This window comes from Equus caballus, chromosome 19, assembly GCF_041296265.1.
Source record: "Equus caballus isolate H_3958 breed thoroughbred chromosome 19, TB-T2T, whole genome shotgun sequence".
NCBI lineage: Eukaryota > Metazoa > Chordata > Mammalia > Perissodactyla > Equidae > Equus > Equus caballus.
The window spans coordinates 47,497,614-47,514,374 of NC_091702.1; the positions used below are offsets into that span (position 1 = coordinate 47,497,614).

The 16,761-nt window shown below is 43.8% G+C and overlaps 1 protein-coding gene across 12 annotated transcripts in view; it reads right to left on the minus strand.

Annotated features, from left to right (window-relative positions):
• CD86 (CD86 molecule) overlaps positions 1-16,761 on the minus strand; it is a 63,151-nt gene that overhangs the window by 19,034 nt on the left and 27,356 nt on the right. For all 12 annotated transcript variants that reach the window (XM_070242731.1, XM_014732854.3, XM_070242729.1 and 9 more), the window contains one exon: positions 11,348-11,397. In XM_070242731.1, the coding sequence (XP_070098832.1) occupies positions 11,348-11,397 (50 nt within the window). The remainder of the gene's footprint in view (positions 1-11,347; positions 11,398-16,761) is intronic.

Sequence of the window (16,761 nt, forward strand, 5' to 3'; positions counted from 1 at the left end):
TATGTTATTACTCTGTGGTTAGTTGTGCCTTCTCGGCCTGGAAATGACTTTGCCTTTGGCTTTTTCTATCTTGTTGATCCCTTGTCTCCTTCCCACCCTCTCGCTCCACTCACATACTGGTCCAACTTATACACCCCAGGCTCCCCTCCCGAAGATTATAAGGGTTTTTTCTTCCATCCATCTAACTGCTCCCCTTCTTACCTACCAACTGAAAGTGTGGTCTGTGTTCTAAAGGCACCAGCATCCCCTAGGGGTTGGTCAGAAATGCAGAATCTCTGGCCCAATCCCAGCCCTATCATGGGAGGGTCTGCATTTTCACAAGAGCTCCAGGTGAGAAGCTGCAACAGAGGATCTCTCCCTCTGTCTCCAGAGTAGAACAGAGAAGCTAATGACCGGAAAACTTTGTTTCCATTCATCCCACCCAAACCCTTTCTCCTCACCCTAGGGAGGAAATCACTCTGATGCCTGTTCTAAGTGGAACTGAAAGTATTTCACAATTTATATTGCATAGCTCCTCACCAACCACTGGCTTCCATGATATCACTCAGAGCTACGCATGCTGATCCCCTCTCTGACGCTATGGGGAAGATTTAGCTCAAGGTCTATTTTCCCTAAGTGGCTTCAGCCTCCCCTGTTATGACCGCAGACCTTAGGCACCCGGCTGCTGGACTCAGTGGGACTTCATTGGTGCGTAAGCATTGAGATTCTCTCCTTTCCCCAGCACTTGGGTAATAGAAATGGTCTGGGTCTAGTTGAAAATGGTTAATATGATGATATCAGGAGCTAGGCACTCAATGATCCATCTAGACACTTCCCTAATCAGCTGGAGGAGTTTGTTTCAAAAATATATGATGGTGGGGCCGGCCCGATGGCATAATGGTTTAGGTTCACCCACTCTGCTTCAGCAGCCTGGGGTTCACCAGTTTGGATCCTGGGTGCGGACCTACACACTGCTCATCAGCCATGCTGTGGCAGCATCCCAGATCCAGGCAGAGACCTACACACTGCTCATCAAGCCATGCTGTAGCAGCATCCCACATACAAAATAGAGGAGGTCTGGCACAGATGTTAACTCAGCAACAATCTTCCTCAAGCAAAAAGAGGAAGATGGGCAACAGATGTTAGCTCAGGGCTAATCTTCCTCACCAAAAAAAAAAAAAAAAAAGGCGAGGACTTCCTCAGCAATATACTGCTTGAATGTTTCACAGAAACTATAGTCTTCTAACCTTTTGAGGTCTCGGACCCCACCTGGGACTTCAGTCTTCCCTGCCACTACCTCAAATGTGTCTCTTATATGCAGTTCTGTGCTGCATAACAATGTTTCAGTCAATGATGGACTGCATATGTGACAGTGGTCCCATAAAATGAGTACCACATAGCCAGGGTGTGTAGTAGGCTATACCATCTAGGTCTGTGTAAGTACACTCTTTGATGTTTGCACAATGATGAAATTACCTAATGGCACAATTCTCAGAACATATCTCTGTCATTAAGTGGTGAATGACTGTATTCAAAGATCGTCTCTTCCTCATGTTACTATGCTTATCTGTACTCATGAATTTTCCTTCTTTTACTAAACTTCCTCTAAAGCTTTACTAGGCCCTCTGGAGCCTCATTCCATTGTAATAAACTCTTCCATGTCTTCAACCTCTTCATCAAATATTTCCCCCAAGGTTGTGCTTTCCTTGAGATCTGCTCCTACTCAAAGAACGCCACTTGTCCTCAACTATTGCTTGTTTCATCACACTTCATGGAGACCTTGAGCAACACCTTTTCCCTTTTGAGGTGGCCCCCTCTCTCATTGCTTTTAGCTACCAATCATTTGTCACTACTTCCTTGCACACTGAGGATTTTGGCAGTAGATGCAAGGCCTTTCTTTCCAACCAATTATTGCTATCAATTTCGGAGACTCCAGCATGGATGAGTTCACCAACAACATCGCCTCAAAGTTCTTTGATCTTTTCCACTTCAAAGATCTTCATCGACAGGCTGTTTCAGCAGCCCCTCTCCCATGACATAACCCTGACCTTTATCACCAAGAACAGCTCTGCCCCTAGAATCTTAAACCTCAATGTTCCTATCTCTGTCCACAAGATATCTTCCTCCAAGATTTGCTCTTCATTACTCCTCCTATATCTGTTCTTTGATGTCAGCAAGACCTCAGCTCTATCTATTCTAGACCCTATGGTGCAGTGCTTTCCAAAAGAACTCTCTGCAATGATGGAAATGTTCTATATCTGTGCTGACCAATATGGTACTCATCAGTCCATACTGAGCACTTGATATGTCGTTAGAGTGACTGAGAAACTGAATTTTTAATCTTATTTAATTTGAATTTAAATAACCACAAGTGGTTAGCGGCTATCTCACTGGATAGCACAGTGACAGCATAACTTTTCAATCATTCTCTTGCCAGCAAATTCAATAAACTTGACCCTCTGTGCAGAATTCATCCCAAGAACACTTTACTTTTGATCTACATCTCTGTTCTTACAACTGAATGCTTGAGCACTCCTGGAGGAAATTATTCAATTTTCAGACTGGTGACATTACAAATCAATGTCTTCTGTCCCACTTAACTTGGCCTCTGGGCCTCTGGGCTGCTGACTCTGCTTACTACCCTCTCCCTTCCTCACAGCAGTTACTTCAGCAGTACCCTCTCCTACTGCTTTTAGTTTCTCTTTCTCTTACAGTCACACTCCCTGAAAGGGTAAGGAGGAATTTCTGCCTCCACCCCCAGCCTCTGTCCCCCACCTCTCTGATGAAACTTCTTGGGCAAAGGTGGGCACTGGCTTCCCACTACTGCCACATGCAGAGCTCTTTCAGACCTCATCTTATTGGACCACTCTGTTGAATGTCACCTTGTTGGCCATCTCCCCTGCTTGAAACTGTTCTTTCCATATCTCTGACCTCCTGGTCAGTTTTCTCTGATCACTCCTTAAACGGTGATTACCTTGAGTGCCTACTCTTGATCTTCTCTTTGCTCTCCACACTCTCTGGTTTTTCTCCTCCATCCTCCTGCATTCAACTGCCAAGTATAAGCTAGTAATTCACAGAGGTTTATCTCCAGCCAATAACTTTCACTAGAATTTGAGATCTCCATGTCCAACTGCCTGCTGAATACCGCTATTTAGATAGCAACAGATACTCTCCTCCTCCCTTTCAAACCTTCCTGTCCTCTGTCTCAGTGATGGTTCCCCCACTCGCTGCTGTCAGTAGTCATCTGAATCATGTGTGGAAAACACCCAAGGGAGGATCTGCACAGATGCGGCTGAAGAGCTCTAGAACTCCCACAGCCAGAGCTGAACTCTCATGTGTAAGAGAAGGGTGAGGAGCCAGTAGGAAGCAAAGGAAAGGGGCAAGCGGAGAAAAAGAATTTTGTATTATCAAGAGATCTTGGGGACACTCTCTTTTAGGTTATGACAAAGGTTCTTTGCTTGACGAAAATTTAGTCAGGCTCCTGACCTTCTCCTAGGCCCATCTATGCACTTCCTTGTAAAATCCAGTTTTAGCAAGAACCCTGCTAAGTTAGTTTAACCAGAATCCCCCACCCTCACCATCTGATCACCCTGAAATATCTGATCGGGTTCCTCATCCTCCAGCATCTCCCAGGTGATGTCTGATCACCCTGGCCCGTCTTCAGCAAGAATCCTATTAGGTCAGTTTAGCCAGAACCCCACTTACCCCTAATGTTTCCTCTTAGTAGTTTTCCGTCCACTGACCCCCCACCCTGCTCCTTGACTATAAATTCTCACCTGCCGGTGCTGCATTTGGAGTTGAGCCCAATATCTCTCCCTCACTGTAAAATCCCTTTGCAGAGGTCCCTATGCCTATCTCAGTAGCACCCCTGCCTCTTTAATAATGTCTTCCTCACTGTGCTTTAACAAATGTCATTGAATATTTGTTTCTTTCACAGTTACTAAAGAGACAGTCTCTGTTATAGGGCACACATGGTTCTCGAGGAGTTTTCATGGCCTAGATGATATTTCTGTTAAGACTAACTTTGCTTTGATTTCATGCATACCATGTATTCTATTATTTATATAAATTATATATATAATTATGTATATTTATATATTATATATCTGTCAGAAAATATATAGCATCTACTATATGTCATATGAAATATCTATTAAAATATATAAAACATCATATAAAGTAAAATGTAAGTGTAAAATGTAAAACACATCATTATATGTCAAAAAAAACCCAGCTTCTTTGACGTACAAACCATCAGACAACACTACCCACTACCCCTTGTTGTGCTGTTGTCCATCCTCCTCCTATGTGCCCCCTTATTCACTGAGTACTTGGCTTGCTGCTACCATCTTCTCCGTCACTGCCCCTGTCTAGGTGACTTTAGCCTCATGAACACAGTGTTCAGTATCTCACTTTCATGTCCTTCTCCTCTCTAGTGATCTTGTCATCCACTCTACTCCAGCCGTCTCCTCCCTGGATCAGATCCCAGACCAGACTGTCACCACTGTACTTCCTGAAAACTCTCAACATCAAGCATCTCACCTGGTGACCACTGCCCCCTGTCTTTTCATTTCATTCCTTCTCCTACCACCACTCCGTCAATTCTTCCACTTCACTGGGATATATTATGAATTGCAACACTTCTCACTGTATCCGCAGATACTACCCCAGGCCAAGCTCCATTACCTCTTGATTGGCTAATCTCAATTGCCTCCTAACCATATCCCTATTTCCTTCCTTACCTTCAAGTCTAGCTGCTCAAGTTCAAATGATCCTTAAAAAATATCTCAGATGACATAATTCTCCTTTTTGAAAGTCTCTGATGACTTCCCACCACAGTGAAAATTATATCCAAACCCTTTCCTCTCACACTGAGAACTATATCCAAAATCCTTCCCATGGCCTGCAAGGTCTTATGTAATCTGGTCCTTGGGATTTTTCAGAACTCTTTCCATCATCTACTCTGCCCCAGCCACACTGGCTTCCTTGCTATTCCTCCAAAAAACCAGGCACACTGTGTCTCAAGGCCTTTGCTCATGTTGATTCCTCTTCCTGGAAGGCTCTTCATCCAGACAGTCTCATAGCTATTTCTTTACTTCTTACGGATCTCTCATCTTCCTATAGCTACCCTCCTGGGAGATGTCTCTGAGTAACCTATTGAAGACAGCATCTTTATCACTCTCTATTTCTTACGCTGACTTATTTTTTAACATAGTACTTATCATGACCTGACATGATATGGTATGTTTGGTTATCTCCTGAGGAATCTGGCTCCTGGTTAAAACTTATGTGTGATTTTTCAGGCCTGACCCTGGGCAATTACAAAGGCTTTACCTGGCAGGCTTACGGGGAAAAGCTGCATTCCCGACACCAGACTTGGTGCACAGCCCATGCGTGGCAGTCTCTCAGGGGAGTTGCAGTCAAGGACTCTAGTGCCTCCAGCAAGTCTTGCTCTTTTGCATATTTACATTAGTAGCTCAGGTGTCTTTGTTCCTAGGTTTACTTATTTGAGACCTTGGAAAGAGGTCTTCAGGTGCCCCCGCTGAGGCCTCATGGTGGGGAGGAGGGAGAAGCTTGGAGACGCTTTTCCCCATGTTGACTCAGTATTTCTACTCCTAGTCCTTCCCCTGCATCCTTCTCCTCTACCCCTACACTAGTGCCCATAAAACTGTTGGAGCCTTTTGTTAAGGGCCCCGTCAATAAAGAGAAGATCTCCATGTCTGTACTGATCCACCCGACCCTTGACTCGTGTGCTGCACAGAGAGAGAGAGAATTAAAAATGTAGAAGAGGTTAAAGGTCATGAAGAGTTAGTCTGAGAAGCTCTAGTAGTTTCTAGAAGAAGAGAATGGAGTAAGTGGTAGCTAAACAATATTTGGAGAGATAAAGGTCATGAATATCCAAAATTGATAAAGACATGAGACCTCAGATCAAAAGTGCATTCTAAGTACCAGGCAAGATAAACAAAAATAAATCCACACCTATGGGGCCGGCCTGGTGGCTTAGTGATTAAGTTTGTGTGCTCTGCTTTGGCGGCCAGGGGTTTGCGGGGTTGGATCCGGGGCGCAGACCTACACACCATTCATCAAGCCATGCTGTCGCGGTCTCCCACATACAAAATAGAGGAAAACTGGCACAGATGTTAGCTCAGGGACAATCTTCCTCAAGCAAAAAGAGGAAGATTGGCAACAGATGTTAGCTCAGGGCCAATCTTCCACACAAATAAATGAATAAATAAAAATAGATCTGCACCTAGAAACATTGTGGTGAAGCTGCTAAACATAAAGCATGAAATGTTTTTTCCAAACTTACAAAGAAGAAGAATAAAATCAATTATCCTCATTCTTTAAAAAATGCAGAATGAATATCTACAAAATAATGACAATGAGACTGAAAGCTCCTTAGCTACCACAAACCAAAGAAGACAATGGAGCAATAACTTCTAAATGAATATAACACAAAAAAGAAAAAGAAAGCAAATTATAACATTTTAATTCAATGGACTAATACAGTTTCAAAAATTATAAAAATGAAAAGCGTTTAGAAATTTTAGAAAGCATGTATAAAACAACATTGAATAAAACATATTCAGAGATTTGCATATATGTTGTGATCACAACTATATATAACTATTTTTACTCTCTTGTCTGTTACTTCGTAGTAAGGACTAGAAAAGTGATTTTTAAATAGTAGAGGGAGTTGAGTCCTTTTCAATAGAGATGTCTGTAGGAAGAAGGAATGAAAGAAGGTGAAAATGAAACCAAGAATGGGTAAATACTCTTAGAGGGTGTTAAATGTATTCTTGTGATTTTGAGGTCCCTGTGGCCTGGAAATGTAAGAGCAGGCAGTTCTGTGGAACAGATCAGCTCTAGAGGTAAAATCTTGGCTATAAAGAAAGGGTTACAAGTGTTTCTGTTTCTGTAAATCTCAACAGTATTCAGGAGGACAAAATCCCCAGTTGCATATTCTGAAAATGGTATTAAGATCTCCTCACAAAGGAAAACTAAGCTACGGCCTCTCAAACTCTTGCTCCTTCCCAGAGGAGTCTGTCTGCCATTGGAGCCTCTACATTCCCTACCTATTTCACTCTTGCTCCCAAACAAGCCTACACTTACCCTATTCAGTGACTGACTTCCACTAAACTAACTTGTCATTAAATGAACTTGCCCATTCTCTCTGAAACTGACTAAACACTCTACTAAAATGATCAATTACTTTAGGGGTAAGATATTCCCTACTGGCTGTCATACATGTATTTCAAAAGACTCTGAAATAGTAGCTTAACACAGAAGAGTGGCTCCACTGGGAGAACTATTGGGCTCCAAGACAATTCTTTGGGAGTTTGGGAATTAGGTCTGAACTGTCACATCCAGGTGGTGATTTTAGTGACTACCCTCAATAGCAGTAGGAAATGGGAAGTCAAAGCAACCGTGGAAACATAATCCCTGTGCAACCACCCATGTGAGAACCTGTAAAAATCTGGGAGGAAACAGTGGATCTTTCCATAGGATGTGGAATGAGGGTTTGAGCCAACTTTATGTAAGTCTTGAAGTGGAGAAAGATGCCCGACTACACTCTCAGTACATTAACTGAACCAGAGGTATTGTTCAAGAGAAATGGAAAGTCCTAGGACCCAGAGAACCCCCAGACAATAAGAGAGCAACTATCAAAAGTCAAATTAGGGGCTGGCCCAGTGGCTTAGTGGTTAAGTTTGTATGCCTCGCTTCGGTGGCCCGGGGTTTGTGGGTTCGGATCCCAGGTGTGGACCTACACACCACTCATCAAGCCATGGTGCGTCCCAAATGCAAAATGGAGGAAGATTGGCACAGATGTCAGCTCAGCAACAATCTTCCTCACCAAAAAAAAAAAAAAAAAGGTCAAATTAGAAAGAAACTTCCTCCTGCTGTGTGAACTACTGATTTTCCAAATACCACTCTGGCTCCAGCTTTCAAGTGTTACAGAGGTACTCGGTAGCCACACACAGAGCTTGATAGTTAGAGGTGCCTCTGCAAGTGGCACTTAGAAATTCCTTTAGCTTTATAAATACAAAGCTCAAATTGTAATCTAATTCTGCAAGGTCACGGCTGCCCCTCCCATCCTTTTCAATGTTAAACTCTCATACAATTTTTACCTCAATGGCAGGGGCAGCAACTATAATGTCTAATTTCTATAACTAGGGGAGGACACAAAAGATATGGGGGAAAAAGGAAAACAACAGAATTATTTCACTGTACTGTTCTATCTTTGCCATCAAATAAATTATTCAGGGCTGCATTTTGATGTGGATTATCTTGGCCAATCCATCTCCTTTCTCCTTTTGGATGCCTGCCTATGGCCAGGTCACTGCTGACCAGCCCAGTAATCAGACATGTGTCCTGAGAAGAAAGACAGGTACAAATGCCCATTGATTCTTTTCCATCTTTAAAAGAATGGAATCTGTGTTGCTGCTGTTCTTGTTTTTAATCATGTGTGAAGTGTTGACAATGTCATCTTCTAATCAGGTGTCCCCATTTTCCTATCCTAGTTGAACTTTGTACTGCCAAAAACCTAGTCACTTGTTCTCTCACCACTGTAAAACTTAAACAGTTACCATTTTGGGGGAGTTATTTTTAAGGTTTCAATATTGATAACTCTCCTTTCAGAAGCTAAGAAGTGTCCAAGCTGTTTCAAAGGCAAAGCGAGGGTGAAAGTGACACCTGGACACAGTCTTGATAGGCTTTCTCGGCTTTCTTCTCACTTTCAGCGTGCAGAGTCAGAAAGTTTGGGGGAAAATGGTACTTTAGTTCAGACTTTTCTGAAAATTCGTTTTTCGGCAATTATTTTTTTCCTTCTCTTCCAAGTGTTAAGAGCCAGGGTGGTCATTGTGATGAGAAGGATCGGGGCCCAAGCTTTAGGGACAGCTGAGGGGTCCACCGCGGGGAGGTGGAAGGCATGCTGGTGGGGAGCTCGTGAGCTTGGCTGAAGCACAAGCCACATTATCCACCAAAGTTGTTTGGTTCCTCAAGGAGCAAATCCTACCATTTATGAATTGTTCACTAGCAAGAATTAGGAGAAGCAGCATAATGTCAAGGTTAAGTGACCAGATGCCGAATCTACACCGCTGGGCGTGAAGCCAAGCTCTGCCACTTATTGGCTATGTCGGTCTTCGGCAAATTACTTCACCTCTCTGGTCTTTAATTTCCACGACTGTAAAATGGGGAATCGTAACAAGACCTAAAGCAGAGAGTTATTGTGATATTTAAATGAGCTAATATTTATAGAATTCTTAGAACAGGACCTGGTACAAGGGAAGTGCTACATCTATGTATTTGTCAAATAAATAAAATAAATGGAATGGGAAGGAGTTCCTGCTGGATCATTTCTCCAGAGCCTGGTCTTACTTCGTTTCTCCCTTGCTCTTGCCCTCACATACCTTCTACCTCCCCAAGAGCTAAAGTAGCAGGTCATTGGGCCCAGGAGGTGGAAGCTGCTGTTATGACCTGAGTCAGTGAGGTGATCAGTTGACACATCGATAGACCTCACAGTCACGGACTCAACAAGCTCCAAGGTGCTAAGCAGAAAACAGAAATCACAAAGGGCCTGTCTGGGCCAGCACCAATGTGAGGGAGCCTCTCTGCCTAGATCCCTGGCTCCTGGACTCCCACAGCAGGCATGAGTGTCACTGACTAGTTGCCCCAGGAACTCAAAGGTGGGTTTGGAAGTGTTTAACTGTTCTTCCAAATTGTTTTTTTCCTTTTGTTATGGTAAGGAGATGCAGTCACCAACCATCCTGAACCAGACCAAGCCTCATTACAAGAGCTACGCCTATGACTTTTGCCTTATTTTTAATGCTAAGATCTCTCCAGGAGGAGCTTAGGCCTCATAACCATAACCTGCAGTGGAAGCGTGTTTTCCAGCTGAGCCTGTGCAATCAAATACCCACCTCTCCCATTTGAATATTCATTCCCCACCTGAAATAAGAGGTCTCTACTTTCCTTTGTTTGGGGACGCCATGACTCTGGAAATGATTCTTCAGGGTCCCTTATTTGCTGCAAATATGCCTTATTTTGTGAGACAACTACTTCTGGTAGAGAGTATGATTTAACTCCCCAGGAGGGAACTCACTTTGGTTTCGGTAACATGAGGACAGTGGCCAAGGGCCTGGTTTGTGGTCATCTGGAGGAGGTGAGCTCATGGCCAGGCCAGCTACTCGGGGGCAGCCTGTGTGCCTCTGTGGTCAAACTGCAGGTTCAGCTCCTCTCCCTGTCTGCCCCACACCAGGACTGGGGGGCATCCCTCTCCGTGCTGAGGGTGGGGGAAAATGAGAACCAGGAAGGGGTGGGACAGGAGAAACTAAAGACACCCAGTCACAGGACGTGTGACAGGAACCTCGGCCAACCCGGTTTACAGACAAAGAAACTGAAACTCAGAGAGGAGAAGCAAACAGGGAAGATGGGCGTTTTGTGAGGCCTGACACTGCAAAAATGCCTTTGGGGTAAGGGGAGGGGCTCTTCAAGGAAAAAATATACAGAATTCAAATGCAAAATGCCTACATTTTGCCTACAATGCCACCTAACTGGAGGAGAATGTGATAGAAAAGTTGCCGTGGAAAGAGACAGTGGTCTTAATTTATTGTGGTTAAAATAACTCACTTAGGAAATTTTACCAAAGCATAAGACGTGTGACCTCACTGCTCGGGCTCCTCATGGAGTCTTGGGGATCTTTGGGAAGAGCTTGTGCAAGTGAGGAATTCTGAGGCTCAGCTTCATTAGCTTCATGGTAAATCAGCTGATGTAACTAGCTGAAGGCCACTGAAGTGGGTGGCAGCAGGGCTGGGTTCCTTGATCCTCCCGGGTAAGCAGGGGCAACTATGACCTACGGATCTGGGCTGGTGGGGAAGGCAGTGGAGCAAGAGGGAGAAGGTAGGCAACATGGAAACCAATGCTCCTTAGCCCAAGAGTTGTTTCCTAAAAGCCTGAGAATGCCAGAAATGAGGACACAGAAGGCCAGAAGAGACTATGTGTGGAACAAAAGAGTTAAGCTTCAGAGATGTCAGAGCAGGGACCTTCCCTGGCTCCCCGGGTGTCACTGGACAGGCCCACCTAGCCTACTTGGTGCATCCAGTACCAGGGGTGTGAGATGGCAGAGGAGGAGGATGCACAGAAGGGCAGGGCTCCATCCCAGGCTGGGCCTGCCATCAGCTGAGATACCTGTTCTCAATCAGGATGCTTCCTTCTTCTCCAGGAAAGTCTTTTGTGCATATGGTATTGTGCAACACTGGATAGGAAGTGAGTAAAACCCACTGTGTCTCCGGCCCAGGCTTGCAGTGGTCAGACTCATTGAGAAACAGTGGAAGAATTCTAGGACTTTACAAAGCCAAAAGTTTCTTACCAGAGAGCAGGAAGGTCATCACAAAGAGAGTGTTGCTCAGTCCCATAGTGCTAGAGTTAAAAAAGAAAAGATAAAACTTGATTAGAAAATGAAACCAAAAACCAAACACGGCAAGTGGAGTCTGGGATTCCCTTAGGTCTGTGGGAGTGGCAGGGACCATGCTATGTGTTCATGAAAGACGGTTCCTTTTCCTCCTACCTCCACAGGAACACTGTATTTCCCAGCCTCCCCTGCAGTTAGATGGGCCATGAGATTGAGTTCCAGCCAATGGAATTGTGGGCAGGAAAGACCAGTGTTGCTTCCAGACCTGCCGCTAAAGCCTCCTCTCTCTTTCCTCCCTCCCCTGTCTCCTTGGACGCAGAGGATCCAGAGGAGGAGTCCAAGGGCCTAGAGGATGGCAAAGTCTCAGTATGAAAGGAAGCTGGTGTGCCGAACCAATTAATAAAACAGCTGTCTCCACCCCACAGTGATCCACACTGGACTGTGACATGAGCAAAATGTAAACTTTTATTGTGTTAAGCGAATGAAATTTTGGGGATAGTTTATTGCAGTAGTTTGCGTTACTTATCTTGATCAATACGATGGGTATGATGGTGCAAATGGAGAGTATTCATGTTTAGAAATCAACTTTCCTTTGGTTTCCCTGTGGTTCTCCAACTTTAATGTGCATCAAAATCGCCTGGGAGAGCGTGTTAGAGCAGTTTTCCGGGCCTTGTCCACAGAGATTCTTACTTAGTAGGCTGGGTGAAACACACAGCTTACAAACCCACAGGTGTTGATGATGGTGCTGGTCTAAGAACTCTGCTTTGAGAACCACTGCCCCAGAGTATTCACTTAATCTACAAGAGGGAGCCATGGAAAATGACAGGCATTGCTTTCCAACCTCTATCCTCTCTTTCCTCCCCTCCCTCCCTCCCTCTTTCTTCACTCACCCACTTACCCCAACTTAGACCAAAAAGGCTGTAGAGAGGCTTACAGGGAAGCACAGAACAAGGAAAGATGACCGACACTGGAAACAGGTGGAAAGCAAACCAAATGCAGGAAGATAAAGTGGAGCCAAGTACAAGGCCAGTGCTAGATGCTTACCCTAGACAATCTGCCCACCTCGCATGGTGTGGCTCACAAGTTTGGCTTGTAGCTTTTTAACAGCCAAAGTGAAAAGGAAAACCTAACTGGTGGATTAATTTACAGATCTGTCCATCAGATCAAAACAAACCACAGCTCAAGAGAAGATGCACAACTCTTCCTGATGAACAACAGAAATTTCTTCCTTGGAGTTGCTTGTCTAGAAGCCATCCCTGATCCTTTTGGGCTGTCCCAGACACCCTTCCTCTCTGCTCCCTGAGCACCCAGCACAGGGCTTTGGGCTAAATGTATCTGTTATGTTTCTTCCTTTCTAGACTATAACCTCTCTTTTTTCAGTTAAAAGTTTTTGAATAGATTGTACTTGCGCATGGTGCTAAATTTAAAAGGTAAAGGTGATCAATAGTAGAAAGCAAATCTCCCAATCCTGTCCCCTAGCTATCTATTTTTCCCCCATAGTCATAACTGGAGTGACCATGTTACCTGTTAATGGTTTCTTGCCTCTACTGGCAGTTATTTTAGGCAAAAAAAATGAAAACACAGACTCATATTCTTTTTTCATTTTATTTATTTATTTTTTTGAGGAAGATTAGCTCTGAGCTAACATTTGTGCCCATCTTCCTCCATTTTTTATATATGGGACATCTGTAACAGCATGGCTTGATAAGCGGTGCACATGTGCACACCTGGGATCTGAACGGCGAACCCTGGGCCGCCAAAGTGGAGCATACGAACTTAACCGCTAGGCCACTGGGCCGGCCCCTTTTCATTTTATTTTTAAAGACAAATTGTGGCATACAATACACAGTTTTGCACGCTTACCACTACGTTAGATATTGTTCTGTATCAGCATGTACTGAGTATTCTTGTTCTAACAGTTGCACATTATTCTGTTGTATACTGTTGGATGGCAATAATTTATTTCACCAGCCCATATCAATGGAAATTTAGGTTGTTTCTAATCTTTTGCTACAATGAAAAACCTTCATCATATGCCAAGTCACATATGTGGTAATAAGCTATCTTTCTAGAAGTAAAATCTCTTGACCAAAGGGTCAAAGAGTAATTGAGGTTTTAATCTTCACAGATATTGAAAGATTGTTCTCCCCTAAGATTACATGTTTATGCTTCCACCAACATAACATGAGCATACTTATTTTCATGTAGTTTTTGCCAACATAGCATGTTTTCTAACTTGTGATCTCTACCAACAGGGAAGGTTAAAGTGACACCTCATTGTAATTTAAAAAAATTTTTTTTGTTGTGGTAAAATACACATGACATAAAACTTACCATCTTACTCATTTTTTAAGTGTACAGTGGTATTAAATATATTCACATTGTTGTGCAAACACCACCGCAACCCATCTCCAGAACTCCTTTCATCTCGCAGAATTGAAACTCTATATCCATTAAACGTAGCTCCCTATTCTCCCTCCCCCCAGCCCCTGGAAAGCACCATTCCACCTTCTGTCTCCATGAATTTGACCACTCTAGGTACCTCATATAAGTGGAATCATACAGTGTTTGTATTTTTGTGTCTGGCTTATTTCACTTAGCATAAGGTATTCAAGATTCACCCATGTTGTAGCACTTGTGTCAGAATTTCCTTCCTTTTTAAGGTTGAATAATATTCCACTGTATGTATATGCCACATTTTGTTTATCCATTCACCTGTTGATAGACATTTGAATTATGTCCACCTTTTGGCTATAGTGGATAATACTATGAACGTGAATGCATAAATTCTCTCTTCAAGACCCTGCTTTCATTTCTTTTGGGTATATACTTAGAAGTGGATCATATGGTGATTCTATTTTTAATTTTTTGAGGCACTGCCATACTGTTTTGCATAGCAGCTGCACCATTTTACATTCCCATTAACAGTGCATAAGAGTTTCAATTTCTCCACATTCTTGCCAACACTTGCTATTTTCTGTTTTTTTAATTCTATAGAATCCTTCCTAATGGGTGTGCAGTGGTTCTCACTGTAATTTTAGAATGCATTTCTTTTATTATGAGTAAGAGCATCTTTTCAAATGTGTAAGAGAGAATATTTCCTGTTCCATGTGCTGTCTGTACATTTCTTTTACCTGCTTTTAACTTTGGTCTTTGGCCTTTTCTTCTTGATTTATAGGAACTCTTTTATGTTTAAAACCTCAGTGCTAATTAGTAACTAATTAGAAAGTTAGTGCCTTATGACAATGAGGTGCAAATGTATTCAGTTGCTGAAGCACACAGCAGGTGTTCACTAGATGAATCTCATGCTTGCTCCAACTGCTCTCTGCCTCCCTTGCAGTGATGTCAGTAGTTTCAGAGCCTGGGCATTATCTGTTGGGCCAAAGCTGACACCACTTAATGGTAGAGCCTGGAAAGAGACTTCTCTATATGATTCCTGTGCACTTCCTCATACTCCATTATCTCTAGAATCCTATTTATCACAGAATCTGAGGACTGGAACCTTTTGAGTCTGAACTCTCACCAAATACAGGACATACCCATTGTTCAAAAACCAAAAATCAGTATACTTGACCTAACCAAAGATTTTTTTTCCTGGAGTGATGTGTGGAACAGGGATACAAAATCAAATTATATTTTGCTATAAATTTAACAAATCACCTTTAATTCAAATAATTACATGAAATCAGTAAGGCCCTGGGAAATCTTGGACAAATGATCCCTGTAATTCATGCAGTGGGGAGGAGCACTGGGTATGGCACGGAAGTCAAGGCTATCTTTGACTTCTCCATTTGGAAACTCTCTTCCCTTGAGTGAGAAGCTGTCTCTTCTTCACTTCCTCTCGTTGATACTGGTGTTGTTCTCTGGAACTACCCAGAGTAAGCTCAATACACTTCTGTCAAAGCCCTTCAAGGATTTGGGGACAGCAATCATGTCCCTCCTCAAAACCCTGGCCCAGCAGGGACAGTCCTTGTAGTAAACTTCAGTGACATTAATTTGGAGACTGTACACTGTCCTGGACAACATTTCAGACACTTGGCTTGTCAGAGATCCTATTAAAATGTGTGTTAAAATACTTGAGATTAACATGATTCCCTTTTATAGAGCATAAATGCCCCATGTGAAGAATTTCTCTCCACTCTAGCCATGGTGTGTGGGTGTGGGCAGGGGAGAGGGGCACGGTTAGGAAGCCAGTTTCTTCAATGTTGTTGGCTCTGAAGAAGAACAGAAATGTCACAGCTCCCTCAGGAATGAACTCTCAGCCACAACCACGAGTCATTGCTTTCTCCAGAGGCCCCGAGAAGTAGAAACTTGCTCTTGGAAGGAGAGAGCGAAAAGGGGAATGGGAAAGGAAAGAACCTAAGAATTTCGGGGCGGGGGGCATTCTCTGAGAGGAGATCTCTGTCAGCTGTGAGCAAAATAAGGCCTGTAGGTGGGTGAACTGGTCAAAACCTAAAATGTGTAGCCTTCATGTGGCTGGAGGTTCACTTCAGAAACCAAAGAAGTGCACCTACCGTCCACCACTTTCCCCTACGTTATATGCCCAGCCCATCACAGAACATGAGCGAGAGTCAGCTGGATGAGTAATTAGACTGCTATTGCTCACAACAAGGTGGTATTATCGGCCCCATGTTACACATGAAGAAAGGGAGTCTCAGAGAGGTTAAGGAACTTGCCCTAGCCACCTGGCTAGTAAATGAGCTGAAATTTAAACCTACGCAGCCTCACTGTGTTCTTTCTAACGCTAGCGTAGTTCCTTTAAAAGTTCCAGCCAGTTCCAGCTGTGCTTTGGGAGCAAGTGCAAAGGATGCTGACTCTACCCACTCTCAGGGTCCCAGGGGAGCAGCACATCACCAGGGCCAGGTGTGATGGTGGCTCCTGGAATCAGAGTGTGACGCTCAAGGAAACAGGCTGGGATGGAGTGGGAGGGGGCCAAAAGCATCCCTTTGTATCAGGGGAGATTCTGTCCTGAGGTTCCATTCGTTCCACAAATATTGTTTGAGCGCCCTTTATGCACCAGACAGAGAAAGGTCCTCTCCACTTCAGCCCTGGACAGGTAATCAGTGTCCTGGCGTGGGCCTAGCTCCAGGCACATGGGTTACTGTGTTTCAGCTATGCCTCTCCTAGAAGAGCTCTGGGGAAATGTGAGTATTTGGGACGAAAAAGGAGGGGATAAAGAAGGGATTCTTTGTGTCTCAGGTCTGAAGGAGCGTGTGGGATCTAGTTCAGGCAAAAGGCAGTATGAAGGGATTTAGTCGGGGGCGGGGGGTGGCCAGAAATGGGGTGGGACAGGAAGTGCAGATATGATGACACAGGAAGTGAGAGAAAGATTCCAAGGCAGAAGCCGGGGAGCAAGAAGAAAAATGTTTCCT